Source organism: Eschrichtius robustus, chromosome 21, assembly GCF_028021215.1.
Source record: "Eschrichtius robustus isolate mEscRob2 chromosome 21, mEscRob2.pri, whole genome shotgun sequence".
Classification (NCBI taxonomy): Eukaryota; Metazoa; Chordata; class Mammalia; order Artiodactyla; family Eschrichtiidae; genus Eschrichtius; species Eschrichtius robustus.
In genome coordinates this window covers 19,086,685-19,103,432 of record NC_090844.1, presented here as the reverse complement: position 1 = coordinate 19,103,432, position 16,748 = coordinate 19,086,685, and the positions used below count along the sequence as shown (strand labels likewise).

General features: G+C 36.1%; 1 protein-coding gene across 2 annotated transcripts in view; it reads right to left on the bottom strand.

Annotated features, from left to right (window-relative positions):
- Positions 1-16,748, bottom strand: part of MSR1 (macrophage scavenger receptor 1) — a 369,659-nt gene that overhangs the window by 27,347 nt on the left and 325,564 nt on the right. For both annotated transcript variants that reach the window (XM_068532055.1, XM_068532056.1), the window contains 3 exons: positions 14,734-14,920; positions 5,429-5,509; positions 2,490-2,579 (listed from right to left, as the gene is read on the bottom strand). In XM_068532055.1, the coding sequence (XP_068388156.1) occupies positions 2,490-2,579; positions 5,429-5,509; positions 14,734-14,920 (358 nt within the window). The remainder of the gene's footprint in view (positions 1-2,489; positions 2,580-5,428; positions 5,510-14,733; positions 14,921-16,748) is intronic.

Genomic DNA, 16,748 nt, shown 5'->3' with positions numbered 1-16,748 from the left:
CTTCAACTCAGATGTGACATCTTCCCTCCTCTGCCTAATGCTTCTTCCTATTTCCTGAATTCTTCACCTTCCACCTTCTTCTTAACCTTCCACAATCTTTTTAACCCTTCTTTCCTCTGTATCTTCAACAACTTCTCTATTTTACCTTGCTGTCAACATTTAAATAGTATTCAAATTCACTTTCAAAGAAAACACAAAATCAAATGAAAAAGCCGATCTCTTCCTCCCCCTCTGCAGAGCCAGACTGTTCTACCCCGCTGTCTACCAGCCTCACCACCAGGCACCCCTGGGCGTTCCCCAATCTGGCTTCCACCCCACTCCACCCGGCCCCACCAAAACTGCTCTCGATAAAGGCAACATCCTCACAGCAACAAATGGAAAGAGCTTTCTGTAGACTGCATCTTACTTGACCAACTTTTGAAACTCCTTTGGGTTTTTTTCACCCCACCTTCTCTGGGTTTTCTTCCTCACTCTGGCTGCTTTGCTTTTTCTGCTCAGTCTGTACTTCTGGAACCACTCAAGGCTTTATCCTAGGCCCCTTCTCTTCTCACTGTTGCCTACCCGTAAAATATTACTAAAATCAATGATTATTAAAATTCACTGACTTCAATGAACATTTATATGAGCATAGCTACAACTTTGTCTTTCTACCTCTGGCTTCCCCTCTGAGTTCCAAACCCATATATTCGACTATAAATATCTCCATGAATGGCACAGAGTGTTCGATAGCTGTTTGTCAAATAAATAAAGGAATTCGTTGTGGTCTATAATTTTAGACATTCCTAAGAAAGACCATAACTCACCCTTAGAATCAGACTTTGAATGGACTCCAAGAGTCTAACCGGAGAGAAGCACATTATTTACATTGCTGGAAAACCTACTTCGTTTAATGAGGTTCTATTCAGAGTACTCTAGGGGTTTTGAAGATATGTAAGGTTACACTTCAATTAAATCCTCTGAACTCTCTGCAGTAAATCTGTCGGATGGTAAATGCTCTATAGATCTGCCATGGATCAAGAAGAAAGTCTTCCCTTTCTATTCTTATATTTGTACACTTTATCAGTTAAGGACTGTGTCTTATTTACTTCTCATTTCCCTGCACCAAGCATTGTCCCTTGTATATATATATTGAGTACTTAATACATGTGGAAGGAAGAGGGCAGGGTGGGGAAGAAAAGGAGAGCAGGAGAGAAAATAGAAAATAAATAGGGCTGCTCTTTCTTAATCTTTTTGCTCTGAAATCACTTCGCTTTGATATCACTCAGATAGTCCAAGCTGGGTCATTAATTAGAAAATGACAATTAGTAGATTTTATTTCTAATTTTATTACCCTCTTTGGACTCTTGTAGAGGAAGAATGCATTCACTGTTTTAATCTGCAGTATAACTAAACTAGTACCAGGCACTGCTGCTCATATTTCTACCAAATTTGAGTCTTCTAATAAGGAAGTAATATCCTGAGAATATCTTTTGTCAAGGGATTTATTACCTCTACCCCTGCTTTCATTTTTACAGTCTCTCTTTCTCCAGTTTTCTTCACCTGAAGATGTGGTTCTCAAAGTGTGGTCCCTGATCAGCATCGCCACTGCCACCTGGAAACTTGTGAGGAGTCAACATTCTCAGGGAGCCCAACCCCTAACCTATTGTATCAGAAAGTCCTCCGGGGGTGGAGCCCGGTAAGCTGGTTTAACAGGCCCTACAGGTGATTCTAATGTCTGCTAAAGTTTGAGAACCACAGATGTAAAGAAATTCTGTGCATCTTTAGGCCAGCTCTAACACGACTTTCTTTGTAACATCTTGTCCTGCTCTACTTTCTACTTCCACAGCTTCCAGCTTCCGTTACTTTTGTCCCACTTTCCAAATGTTTTATTACTTACCACTTGGTAATACAGCTAATTGGTTCTGCATTTTTCTGTGCCCTGCTCTCTTCTAAAATTTCGGTGTACAGTTCACAATTCAAGCTTAGGCTAGCGGCATAAGGAGTAGAAATAATATCATCATGTATGTAAACTGTAAAGGGCCCGCACATGGTGATTACTAAGTACTAATATACAGTAGCAGGCAGGTTCTCTTGCAAAGGATAGGATTGCAGGTCTGCCTGTATTTTGCTAACTGTAACTTAACAGGGTTTGGCGGTTTTGGTTAAAGGGGTGTTAATACTTTGCTTGTTTGTTTTTCTCTGCCAGTCTTTCCATTCTCTTTATTCTGAGATAGATACCATTCTTCATGGTGATTTATAGTGGTGTGGAGTTGATAGATCCTCTGCTGTGTTTTTATATTGAACTATTTTCCTTCTGGACATAGAAACTTTCCTCAGGTGGGCAGAAATCAGTTTCAAAATGTTTCAGATCACAGAATAAACTACATGTGAGTGCTGCTATTCATACTATGATGACCATTGTTTTTGTTATCTAAGGAGTTGAAAGGAATATCTATGATCTGGTGTTTATTTTACATATTCTGTGAAGAAAATATGCATTATCATAATACCTGGCCTCCCGGTCTTCCCCACTGATCCTGGGAATCCTCGACTTCCAGGAAAACCAATGGATCCCCGATCACCTTTAAGACCTGGAGGACCTACACGGTAAATGAAAAAAAAAAAACCCCAAAAAGTGGTAATAATTCATTTTGCATAAAGATTTGAGAGAATAACAAAACAATCTAATTTCACTAATGGATATGAAAGAGGTGAATCTCCAAATGGAGGAATAATGTCTTTCCTAAAATTTCACGTGTAAAAATTGATAGATAACAGTAACAGTAAGTAGAAACATTAGTGCATTTAGTACACTGTAGATATTCAATATGTAACGTATTGTCACTACAAATAAAAACACACAAGGAAAAAATAATCTTAGAGTTTTAACTGGAAGGCTTATATAGTCTAATCAGGAATCTTCAAATGGCAGAATTTTGCTATAGCTGAAATGATAACTTTGAAATGTAAGCTAAAAATTGGATTTTTAAGATTTGTCCCAGAAAAATCACAAGTCAAGCAATGAGAAGTATCAAAGAATATTTATTAAAAAAATACTGAGGTCCTAGTGCAGGAATATATTACTCTATCTCTCATGCTCTTGTTTTTACATACTCCATTGTAATCCCAAACAATAATGTAGCCGTGTGTGTGTGTGTGTGTGTCCCAGGCACAGGGAAAGTATTCAGTAAACATTTTTTAAAGTAAAAGGTCAAGTAATTCTCCTTGGCATGCTTCCAAGGAAATGGCATGCTGAAATGAATTTCTATTATATTATTTTGAGATAAAGCACAGTTTAACATAATATCCACCCCAGTACATAAGTAACAATTGTAATATATTTAATGTACTGATTATTTAATACTACTAAGCACTTATATCTTCTCAGATTTTCACATCATGGTTTCAAGTCAAGCTGAGTTTAGTGGGCTCAATTGCATGTATAGGTATTTTTTGTTTGTTTGTTTTTGTTTTGTTTTGTTTTTTTGGTACAGGGTTTCTTTTGTCTTTTCTTTAAACACTCCCATTGTAATATTTATTTATTTGTTTGGCTGCACCAGGTCTTAGTTGCGGCACATGGGATCTTTTAGTTGTGGCATGTGGGATCTAGTTCCATGACCAGGGATCAAACCTGGGCCCCCTGCATTGGGAGCACAGAGTCTTAGCCACTGGACAACCAGGGAAGTCCCTATAGGTGGGATTTTAGTAAACCTGCTTGAATCAGGAAGTAGAATTATCAAGACCGTCCATCATATACTTTTAACTTCCTGATTCCCTACCAAACATGGGGCAAATAGGCAATCTTGCAAAGAACAAAACAGAATGCAGCAATTAGGTAGGAGAGATGCCTAGTAACTTGAATATTTTTGCTGCAGTGCACCAAATCAAACGGCAACCTAATAATCTAAAAGAGTCAATTTATCACTCTAACAATGAAATCTACCTCTCTTTTTTGAGGGGCCAGATAATGCCTATTTGTGTATATGAGCAATACCAACAGCAGCAGACCAAACCTTCACTTAAAGAATCAAAGCAGCTTTGCAACGGTATCCGTCTATGGTAGTAACAAAAGCTGAAACTTTTAAATCCCTCTTTCTATTTGATTCCGAAACAGCTACAAAAGATGTTCCCAAGATGAAGCTTTGGAAGGCAAGTTGTAGCCCAGACTGAACTTTTAGGGTTGAGTTATAAAGCTTTGACAATTGCAATTTTTAATGGAGGAGCTGACAGACCTTTGACAATAGCCGCTCTGGCAGATAATATAACACTGGTTACTTCCCCTGCTTATGACATTAATGCACCATTGCTAAGATCTGCTGGGTGCTAGTCAAGTAGAAAGACTTTTCTGAATAAAGAATCTTAGCTGGTATTACTTTCAAAGGCAAACCAACAATTTATATATATATATATATAAAGAATTTTAAAAGCTTTTTTTTTTAAGGTAAACTTTATATATTGGCTTTTTAAGCCCTATGATGTAAAGGGCTGGCATGTGTCAAATTCATGCTTTTCATTTTTAAAAATTGTTTTTCTGATGTAACCTGGGCTGGTTGATACATTGATCAGAAAGAAGAACAGTTTATATAATCAAAAGACAGAAAAATACGATCAAGTCCCTGGTATTTAGACCTTTTTTTGGCAGCACAAACTATTCTAGTTACCATTAGACTGAGCAGTATACTCCCAACCTTCAAAAAGCGTGCAGGTGTTTGATTTCTAGTCGTGAATACCATCATGATCATGTTACTGTTATTATCTTTATTTTTTTGAGAGCAAAGAAAGTTCATGCTCTTTCTCTTTTTCTGTCTTCTATTACTGTCTTTCAAAATATTGCTTTCAAGATTACAGAAGAAAATAATTTGAAACAATTTTGCTCTAAGTAAGATACAGAGTGGCTGATGGCAAAGGGAAAAGTCATCTGTATTCACGTCAGTATTTACATTGAGATTGCATAGGTTTAAGCAGATAAATTCCAGTTAAGGACTATATAAGGAGTATAATCCAATTTGCCTTTGATTTACATTAGTTGGTTTTTTTTTTTTTTTTGTATCTTAAAATCCAGGTAACCTCCAAATATATTCAATGTGAAGATGGTTTTCATATTTTCCTTCACATGTGACCTAAAACTAGGTCGGCCAAATACTGTTTGCAGTCAGTGATATGGACAGCACTCTCTAGCCTTACGAACAACCCCATGTTGTTAAAACACTTAACTTTCTTTAAAAATCAAGAGTCACTGCTTACCATTCAGAACATGATAGTGATTAGGCTACCAAAACATTTGATATCCCCTCAACACACACACATACACATGCAGACACACACACACACACACACACACACACACACACGCCACACAGGGAACCAGTCAAATAACTCATTCCCCCTACACACATACACAGATGTACATTACCTAGCCCTGCAGTATATGATGGAGTAGTTACCATACCTACTGGACCTGGAATGCCTCGTGGACCAACTTCTCCAGTGGGACCTCTATCTCCTTTTTCACCTGGAGGTCCAGGAGGACCTTTAAAAAATAAATGACAATTACTGATCATAGGCTTAAAGCATAGGTAAAATAGATTTGTCATTTGTCAAGACAGTTACATAGGTAAATCCAAAGGCTCTTATTTGTTGCACAATTACACAGAATGAATAGACTAACCTTCCTGAATGGAAGCATACCCTGCTACTGAGTAGTGCAATGAGATAGCTCTAAATTAGACAACCTAATTATGGACTAAATACTTCGGTGTGCCAAGCAGTGTTCTAGGTTCTCAGATCCTGGGGGCAGAGAAAGACAGTGAGTCAATGATGGCACAAATCCACATTCGTATTGTGTACCTACTGGGTATGAAACCCAGTGCCCCTAACACTGAGCTCCCTTGCCAAGTTTATGACTAACCTCTCTATCCAAAATTTTATTCCCCTTCTTGTCCTACCCCTGTTCCCCTCAGGATTGAGGAATATCAAAGAAAAGGGGGATTGAGACCAAGCAGGACCCTGCAGGGCCTTCCTGGGTACAAAACCCCTCCAGGTCCCCTGTTTCTTGTTTGCAGAAAAAAGGCTTTAGTTTCCTAGGCCTTCCCCGAGCCCCAAAGAGCAGGCACAAGGAGTTAACAATGAGAGAAGTGAGGGGATGCAGAAACAAAGGAGAAGCAGTCAAGCAACGCAGCTAGAATGATAGTTCGGAGTCCTAGTTCCTCCTCAATGGATATACATAACAATCTGACACATATCTTTGAGCTGATCTGTGGAAACTAAGCCCTTCACCCATGTGGAAGATGGTGACTACATGCTGACCCTTAGTATGTAGACCCCAGAGTGGCTGGAACCAGAAGGTTGATGATTAAGTTTCTGGGAACATCACCCTGTTACCTCACCCCCAGGCAGATTTCACTATATTAATTTAGATGCTCTGTGGAAAATGTATAAGTCAAGTCATGTGTGATACCCTCAAGGAAAACAAAAATCCACACGAAGTAGACAACCAAAAACCCTATCATTGAAAATGATACCCTCGGATATTAGAAAAATGCAGATCAGCATGAGGAGCAATGATTGAAAAGACTTAATTGAGGAGGTAGGATTTGAAGGGGATTTTGAAGAATGGGTAGAATGAGAAGAAAGAGAATGCTGGGTAAGTGGGAGAGATGCAGAGAAAGGCAGGAAAGTGAAAATGAGTAAAGGAATAACTTTTCAAGTAAAAATTAGGTAGAATCCTTAGATAGATATAGACATTATAAAATAAGTTGGAGAGGTTGCAGGGAAAATTTTGACTACCTGGCGTGGTAATTACCAAGGTGTCCCCCTAGTACTGAGTTTGATCATCACTGATTTAGTCATTTGAATTTTCTGTGCCCAGCAAAACAGATATCTAGTGATCACCTCTTTAGAATGATGGCACTGAGTATGTCCCTCTTCTACATGGAGTGCCACAGGACAAGTGTTATTCCTTTCCTTTAAAGCAGAACACTTAGCAATTTCTTCTCAATTCCAAAAGGAAGAAATGAACCTGGACATACCATAGAATAATCAAACAGGGATGTTTTAAAAGAGTCATTTTCAATTTCCGTGGTTCAAGGACAGCAAGGATAACACACAACTATGTTTAGCATCACTGGTTAGAGAGTACTTTTTTACAAATTTTAATCAGGTGGGTAGATATGATACTTGAAAAATTCTAAGAAGGGGCTCCATAAATAATGATAATCTTATTAGTAAGTATATTCTGTCCATTTTCTTTGCTTCTTTTGAAATCCTTGTCCCTTGCCTCTCTCCATTTTTCTCATCTCTTTCTGATTTTTCAAGGTACAACTTGGGTTTTAGCACCTTCCTTCCCTGGTGACTTAATTTTCCAGATATCACTGCTCTTCTCATTGGCACATCATCCATTTTCCTTCATACACACCATTGGGCTGTAAGGTTTTATTGCATTTTCATTACAATAATAACTCTAGATATTATAGGAAATATAAAAGCCTAGAAAAAATGAGCAAAATATAATACATAATTCTATCATCTTAAGAGAATAATTACTAACAATTATTTTCTGTTTGTGTTGTGTGTGTATTTTTTGTTTTTTGGGTTTTTTTTTTACATAATCATCATGCAAACCGCATACTACTGGGCATTAAGTAGTTGTAGTAACAACTAGCAAATTCTCCTAAGCTATAGCTTAATGTTGGAAACATATATTAAGGTGTCCACAAGAGACGTCATGGTTCTACATCAATGGGAATCTACGCATCTTCTATTCCTGCAGAATGTAGTTTTTCCCAACAAAGGGGTTTTAATTCCCACAACCGTGAACACAGCTGCAGTTCATTCATCTCTGCACAGTGACAATGGAGGGGGCAAGCAGGACAGAAAGACTCAATTTGCAGCTTGAATTTTGCTGAGCAAATTAAAGGGAAGCAAATCCACAGTACTCCAGGATGGCATTTTGAAAAAAAATTGCACACGAAAAGACTCTGATTCAGTGATGAGGGCTCTAAAGCAAGACAGACATTCCAGGAAAAACTAGAAGGTGTGAGACAAGAAGCGAGGGACACAGACTAGCTCTGGGCTCTTAGCCTCTGAGATTAAGAGTTTTCACCATTTCTTTAATAAGTAAGAAATGGAACTCACTATCCTTTCAATTATTTTGCATGTAACTATGCATAGTAACTGTGCACAGCCCAAATGTTGGAGCATTAACTCAATCATAACAAATACATCTATGTTATTTTATAAAATTCTGAGTTAAAGATCCCTCTCTGTCTATTTCTATATAAAAATGCTGATACCAGGTACCTGAATCCCAGAGTAAGAAAACGAGGTAAAGTCTTTCCTTCAAGAGTTCTAACTGAGTGTGTTGGATGTTACATTTTTATTGTTATCTTAGTCTTCATGTAACATTAATCTCACCCATTATGTTCTGTTTAAATTCTATAATTTGTTATGTGCCTTCTACTGCCTAGAACAAAATATGGAAAGTATCTCAATGGTTTAAGTGTCTTTTTGATATTTTGGAGGGATGGAAGTACACAGATCATATACTACTTTCTCTTAGCTTCTTATGTAAAACTTTCGAGAACATTATCAACATAATGCTCTCATCTACCTTCCAAAACTGGTCTCTCCAATCCTGCTGTTGCTCACATCCCTATCATACTGCAGTTGGACTAATCTAGAGGGTTTTTTATTAAAATCTGGTCTGAATATATTTTGTCTATTCCACCCTCATTCATTCATTTATTTCAGTTTAAAAACAAATGTCTGCATCAACTGTAAAGAAATGTAGCCATTTATTCTGCCACGTTATGGAAAAAAAGAAGGAAGAACTTTAAGTCTGGGGACTTCGAGTCTATTGTAGTCACCTTCTTGGTTCTGAGTTACTATTTAACCTTTCAAAATTCTGTCCCATAATCACATCAACAACCACTTCTGTGCATCAATAAATGGACATGATGCTTCCTGGCAGCTCTCTTGCTAACATATGTCAAAGGACACTAGATTAATATTGTTCAAAACATCTGATTTGCCCTAGTTCCAGAAGCCATAAGAATTCCACTATTTTTCATCATCTTTAGTACCATCTAACTACAAAGTTACAGGGATAATTCATAAATGCTATAGCAGTAATTTGCCATGAACAATTCCCTCTATAAAACACACCACCAAATCCGCTATTAGCTTTCTCCCTATGATTTTTTTTTTAAGGAAAACTAAGATTTCTACTTAGCCACAGAGATGTACTGATTTAAAATACTCAGTAATTAAAAAATATCATAGATCAAAATTACCCGATTTGCTGGGAAAGAAAACCCAGGAACATCACATCATATAAAATCCTCAAATGATAACATAGCACTAATAATATCTGCCAAAATTTCCAGAGCTATGCTTCTCCATGTCGTGTTCATTATGATCATTAATTTCCTACTTTGTTCTCAGTCTTGCCTCACATTTAGATCACCATAAAAATCTGCCAAATCTTCTAGGCTGTTGCTATTTAAACCTGACTCTTTTTTTTTTTTTTTCTTCCAGTTTTCATGCTCACTGACTTAGAGATGTTTAATCTGGAAGAGGCCTTAAAGCTTGCTTAGTCAAATATAAATATAGAGGTCTGAGAGAGTGAATTCCCAAGGTCTTAAAGCCAGTTGGGTAAGATCAGAACTAGAATACTTCTTTCCTGATGTTCCAGGCTATACTTTTCCAAAATTAATTGATTTCATTTTTGGCAGCTGTTCTTTCATTATTCCTGAGACGAATTTTTCTTTTATGTAGTGGTTAAAGACACAATTCATTTCTTAAATCCCAATAATTAATTGCACAAATCTCCAAATTCAAATTCTATCAATCACTTCTTCCTTATCGTGACAATTGATCAATTGATACATTTTTTTTCTTTTTTTGGTGCTTTTAGTTTCTGGAAAAAAATATGCTTAAAATTTTTCCAAATAAACACTGTTTTCAGCAATGAGTCATATTTTATTTCTCTTAACTTCTCTTAACTTCCTTCCTCAAATGTTAAACAACTTTGTCTTTTTAAATCATGTTATCCCCCGCTCCCCACCAAATTCTGCTTCACCATTTCAACAATGAAATTTCATTTAGTCCTTTAGACTTTAATCGCTATAATTACTTGAGAAATATATTAAAATATCTTTACCTCTTTAATCTTCATAAATATTGAGTAATTGCTAATATAAAAGAGGAGGGACACAAAGTAATGACACTGATCCTACAACCGACATTAGATATAGCACTCATTAATTAATACAATGTCTCTCTTGGGTTATAGTTTAATAAAAATTTATTAAAAATTATGACTAGATGCTGTAGAGGATATAAAAAAGTAGCCCGTAATTTTAATGAACTTACTGTTTCCAGTAAGAGACAACATTTCGATAGAAGACAGTATGAGATATTTTTAGATATGACAATCATATTAGGAATTCTCTTGTGAAAGAATACTTAATGTTCAAAAGTAAGCAAGATATAAATGTCAGCAAGAGTATTACTACGGTGGGACCAGAGAAAGCTTCATGGAAGAGGTTGCATGTATGTCATCTATGGACATTAATGATAGATAAGATATTTTCAGATACAAATAGAAGAGGAAAGATATTCTTTCAAGTGAAGGAAAAGCCATGAGAAAGGATGTAAAATGTACTGGGCATGTCAGAATCACAGTAAAATCAATTGAAATATTTGGTGTCTAAAAGGGAAAAGACAGGGAATGAGGCATTCAAAAGTAGTTGAGAAGCACTATAGAAGAACTTGAGCGCTGCAGAGAAAAGTGTATGTGTAATAAGGAGGTGACAGAGAGTCTCTTTGCAATCTAGGGTGTCCCTCTAACAAGAATGCAAGGCTGCATTCTAACAAGAGTGTAGAAAGGACTGTAGTCTGGAGGACTGAGGCAGGAAATGATTGCGAGACTATTTCAATAGTCTGGCAGAGCAGTGATAAGAATAGTTTACATGGAATATAAAGGAGTGACAAGGGGTTAGAGAATGTGGAACATAAGAACTAATGGTATTCTTGGGAGAAAATAACAACAACAATTAAAATTTCTACCTTGGAAATCTGGAAGAATGACATTGCCATTACAAAGTGTAACTTCATAGAAAGGAAGTGTTACTTTCACTTATTCCTTTAAGGCATATACATTTGCTCACCCACCATATACCAGGCACTCTAACAGGTGCTGTGTATGGAGAGATAGACAAGAGAGACAAGACCCAACCTCACGGAACTCACATTTTATTCGAGAAGATCTGTGATAAACAAATAAGCAAATGTATATATTAAACAGTATCATGTAGTTTTAAATACTATGAGGAAGTTAAAGCACACCATGATATAGAGAGATAATAAGAATGGGGAGGGAGAAATTATCACTAAAAAGGTCATTCTGAGTGGATCTAAGGAGAATGGAAAGCTAAGAGAACATTTAAAGGGAGAGAGAGCTGTCTAGTGCACATTATGACAGCAAGAAGTGAAACCAGCACTTCCTCCTTGTTAACTTATACTGTTCAATGGCACTTTCCTTCTTCCAGCTCTCCAAGCTAGACAGAGGGAAAATTAGAAAAGAGGGCAGATAAGTAGATGGGTGCCAGATCAAGTAGGAGTTCGGATTTTATTCCAAGTCCAATGGGAAGATATTGGAGGGTCTTAAGAGATAAAAGATCTAATCACATGTTATTATTATTATTATTTCAATAACACTCTTTTGCTCTCTGTAGAATGGATTAAGAGTAGAATCAGGGAGAACAATTGGGAAGCTGATGTAGTACACCAGGCTGTAATACTGTTGCTTGAATTAGCGTCGTAGCAGAGGAGACAGTGAGAAGGAGTTTTATCATATGGAAGAAGAGTTAACAGGACTCATATATGGATTGGATACAGGGAGTGAGAGAAAGAGAGAAATCAAAGCTTGCTTCCAAGATCTTGGAGTGGGTTACTAGTTGGACAATGACTCAATTGACAGACAAGACTAGGTAAGCAACAGATTTGAGGGGTGGATGAGGGTAGGTGCTCTCAAGAACTAAGGGTTTGGCGCAGGTTCAATCCCTGGTCAGGGAACTAAGATCCCACATGCCGTGTGGCATGGCCGAAAAAAAAAAATAGAGAGAGAGAGAGAGAGAGAGAGAGAGAGACAAAAAGAACTAAGGGTTTGGGTGTGGATTTGTAAAGTTGGGGATATTTAATTGAAATCCCAAGTGGAATTCGAAATCCCAAGTGGAATGTCTAATTGTTAGAGTGAAAGCTGACTAATTCAATTTTTCTTTATCATTGGTTTCAGTGTAATACTTAAAGAAAACATGCAATAGGGGCTTCCCTGGCGGTGCAGTGGTTAAGAATCCGACTGCCAATGCAGGGGACATGGGTTCAAGCCCTGGTCCGGGAAGATCCCACATGCCGCAGAGCAACTAAGCCCATGCACCACAACTACTGAGCCTGCGAGCCACAGCTACTGAGCCCGTGTGCCACAACTACTGAAGCCCACATGCCTAGAGCCTGTGCTCCATAACAAGAGAAGCCACTGCAGTGAGAAGCCCATGCACCGCAAAGAAGAGTAGCCCCGCTCGCCGAAACTAGAGAAAGCCCGCGTGCAGCAACAAAGACCCAACTGAAAGAAAGAAAGAAAGAAAGAAAGAAAGAAAGAAAGAAAGAAAGAAAGAGAGAAAGAGAGAAAGAGAGAAAGAAAGAAAGGGAGAAAGAAAGAAATCTATAAGAAAAAAGAATACATGCAATATATTCTATACAAGTTAGCTATAAACACAAAAATAAATATACCTGCAACCTTACAACCCAACAAACAGCTATCTATTTAGCCACTTTCCCATCTCATTCATCTTCTTCCTTTTCAAAAACAATCATTAACCTGAATTTTGTTTCTCATTTTCTTGCATTTTAAAAACAACCATTCTCATTAAATGTGTATGTGTCTGTAAATATACATTATTTACTTTTTCTAAATCATGAGCATTAGAAACAAAAATCATACTGTAAATAGTCTCTGGGACTTATTTTTTAAATTTTTCTTTTCTTGTAAAAATTTGGAATATTAAGACTTCTTAATTATCCTAAACTAGTGTTATGTAAGATGAAATCACACGGATTTCTGTTTCTCTTGTTCTAATAAGAATTAACAACTGAAAGTGTAAAGTAGAGCTTAACAGACATGGTAGCTAGAATAAGAAGATCCAACATGAATTTAACTAGTGTTACAGAGGAAAGGATAGAGAGAATTGTGAAGAGGCAATAGTCAAAGAGACTGAAGCTGATAATGTTCCCAAATTTATGATAGACTTAATCCACAAATATAAGTGGATTTAGGAAGAAAATGAAGTAAAACAAATGCCACATGGAAAAACTGTCAATATAAAAATCACAGACTAGTGAAATTGTAGGTATTAAAGACAAAGATAATGGCAAGCAATGTGGTCATAATCATTTTAAAAGCAATAAGAAAGGCCATAAACCAGAAGAAAATACGAATAAAAATAATAACTGTTACCCTAAGAAATATGTATGTGGTAAAACAATTTTAAAGATCAAGGGCAAAATAGAAAAAAGAAATCAAAACATCTCACCACCAATGGACTTCCACTAAACAAATCTCCAAAAAATACTTCAGGAAGAAAAAAATGATCCCAGAAGAGATGTCACAGATACATTTAGGAGGAGGAAAAACTGGCAAACTCATGGGCTAATCTATATAAATATTGTCTGTATCATGTAAGCAAAACAATCTTGACTAAATTCTTGGTTTAAAAAATACATAAAATAGAAATGAGCTATACTCAAAGACAGCAGGAAACCGGGGAAGAGGGTCATCAGAGCGTTTTAAGTTCCTTGTATATTTGAGGATGAAGGTGAAGATACTGATCAACTTGTGACTTTAAGATAAATTTTAAGGATGACTATCAGCAAAATAAAAATAAATATAAGGTTTCCAAAAAATTTTTGGTGCCTCTGATAGAGAGAAAAGTTTAATGAGAAAAATTTCAAATAATCCTAAAGTTGACATGGAAGGAAAGCAAAAGGAACATGGGACTGGACAGAAACGGAGCACAAAATAACAGTAGAAATAAATATGGTAGAAAGAGACGGCCAGATTGCGTAGTAAATTTTAAGAACTGTTCTTTACAAGAGACAAGCCTAATACAAAGGATAACAAAGGTTGAAAGTAAAATATGAAAAAAAAAAGTTAAAATGTAAATAATGACTAAAACCCAGTATAGAAATATATATGATATATATACTAATTTAGAAGTCAGTAAGGTTCAATTCACCTTGTTTTACTCATAGGAGCTAAAGAAGAAATTGACAAACTCATTGTTTTTTTGGAGAATTCAAAAGACCTTTCTAATTAATAATACAATTGATCAGGTAAGAAGAAAAAATCTGTAAGTTTAGAAAAATAGAATTAACAAGCTTGATTTACAGACAGGTAGAGAACTTTGTGCCTCACAGAAAACTTGTATTTGTACATATGAGAAATTCTGAACAATAATTCATTAAACCATAAGAGCAATTTCATTTGTTTTTTGCTTTTTTTAAAATCACCATTTAGAGGATACCAAGATACTGTCATCTTAACATGTCTTGATATGCTCTCAAGGCTCCTTCCTCTGGATATTTGTAGTAAAATTTGTAGTAAACTATTTTAAAACCAGAGAATTTCCAATATCAAATTTCTACATATATCAGTGCATTTTAGTATATCATTTTCTGGAGAATGAGAGGATATTTTACCTTGAATTAAAGTGATATTTTTCAGTGTCTGAGAATGTTCCCAATCCTTCAGCCTGAGATCATTAGTGATGTTATTCAACAGTTTCACTTCTCCTTTTATTTCCTGTTCCAAATGCACTTGTTTTTCTTCCAGAGACTTAATTTTTGCTGATGTATTGTACACACACTCCTCTAAGTTACTCATCTCCTGTGAAACATAAGCAAACATCCGCAATTTTTGTTGCACACATAATTATCAAATATATAAGTTTAAGAAGCCCTACAAGTCAGGTTTTTAAAAAATGTATAATATTACAGTAATATTATGGAATAAGAATATAGAAATTAGAGAACAATTTTAAAATAGTAATTCTTTGGTTTTGAAGCATTCCTCTTTTAACTGAATGGCTGAATTTTCACACCCTCTGCCAGAAAAAAATTGGTTAAATATATATCTAAGGTATGCTTCTATTCCCAAATATATACATGTCAAAATGCTAAAAATAAAATAAAATAAAAAACTTGTCATATGGTTTTTAATTTATCCAAAGCGAAATTCTTTACACTGTACTTAGAGTAATTACAGTTCCTTAAATTCAATAGATTTGTATATTAAATTGTTTTATAGCAATAACAAAGTTTAATGTCATAATTCTCAGTGGTAATGAACATTAAGGATAGCTTTTCCGATTCAATAAAATCTCAACTAGCATATTAACAATACCTTATGTTCAGTTTTTTTATTGTCTCTGCATTTGAGATTTCATTATTATTTTACGTTTTCAAATGCATATATATTTTGTGCGTATTTACATACATGCGTGCATATCTGGAGACTGTGAGCAAGACAGATTGTACTACATTCTGGATTATGCTTTTATTTTTCACTCAATAATATAAGAATATTTACCTACTAAAATACTTAGAGACTGCTTTATTTTCTATAATTTAGTGGAATTGTATTGTATGTATTTCTCATAATTTATTTGATACCTATTGATAGAGTTTTGAGCTGCACATAAATAATGCTGAAATGAACACCATTTTATATATATCTACATATTTATACAAGCACTTCTATCGGACAGCTTCCTGGAAGTGGATCTGATCAAAGGGACTAAATATTAAAATTTTTGTTCACTCCTGCCACACCACCCTCCTTACATATGGGACCATTTTTTAAATCTTTCTCAGTGTACATGAATGCTTACTTTTGCACTCAAAGCCTAGGTATCATCAATATATTTAACTTTGTAGAGTAAGAGTAAACATAATAAAACCTTGTTTAATTTGCTTTTCAAATTAAGTATCTAGTCATAAAGTTTTTGGCAATGTTTTTCTTTATTGCTTTTCCTTTCAAGTCTTTTGCTTGGTTTTCCTTTGGGCGCTAGGCTTTCTCTTTCTAGTGTACCTAACCTTCTCATCTATCCTGGTAATGTTTTCTGTCTCTCTGTTCTTTTATTGCGTCCTCTGTTTCCATGGTATGCTCTATACTTTCCTAAGGACTTCTAGGTTTAACTGTTGATAGATTCTCATTTCCCATTTGCACAAAGAAATAAACCAGTGGTTTATTGTTAATTAATCCAGGTATGAAGAGAAAATTTCACCTCCCTTCACTGGACCGGACAAGTTGAAGGGAGAGGGTCAAGAGAGTCAAGTAAAACCTTTGGAAAGAAATGAACATGTACCAGATCTGCCTCTGCAGTAGCAGTGTACTCAAGCAGAGAGACATCCGTTTCTACTGCTCCAAATGGCCTTCCCCATCCAAAACCTCGTTCTAGATTAGCATTTCTCTACCCTCTACCGCCTCCCTCCCTATTTGGCATCTTCCATGTACACTATGGTATAAAGGTGGGATAGTGATCATGGATGTTTGCAGAGTGCAGCAACGTGGTAAATATGCTCGATGTCATTTAGGTGGCTGCAAATTGCTCCAGCTGTCAGGTAGTTCCTGATATCCACAGAGCAAAAGTCAGGGGACTAGCTGGTGATCTTGCGACCTAAACCCTGGGAGCCGCCGATGATTTTCATACCTA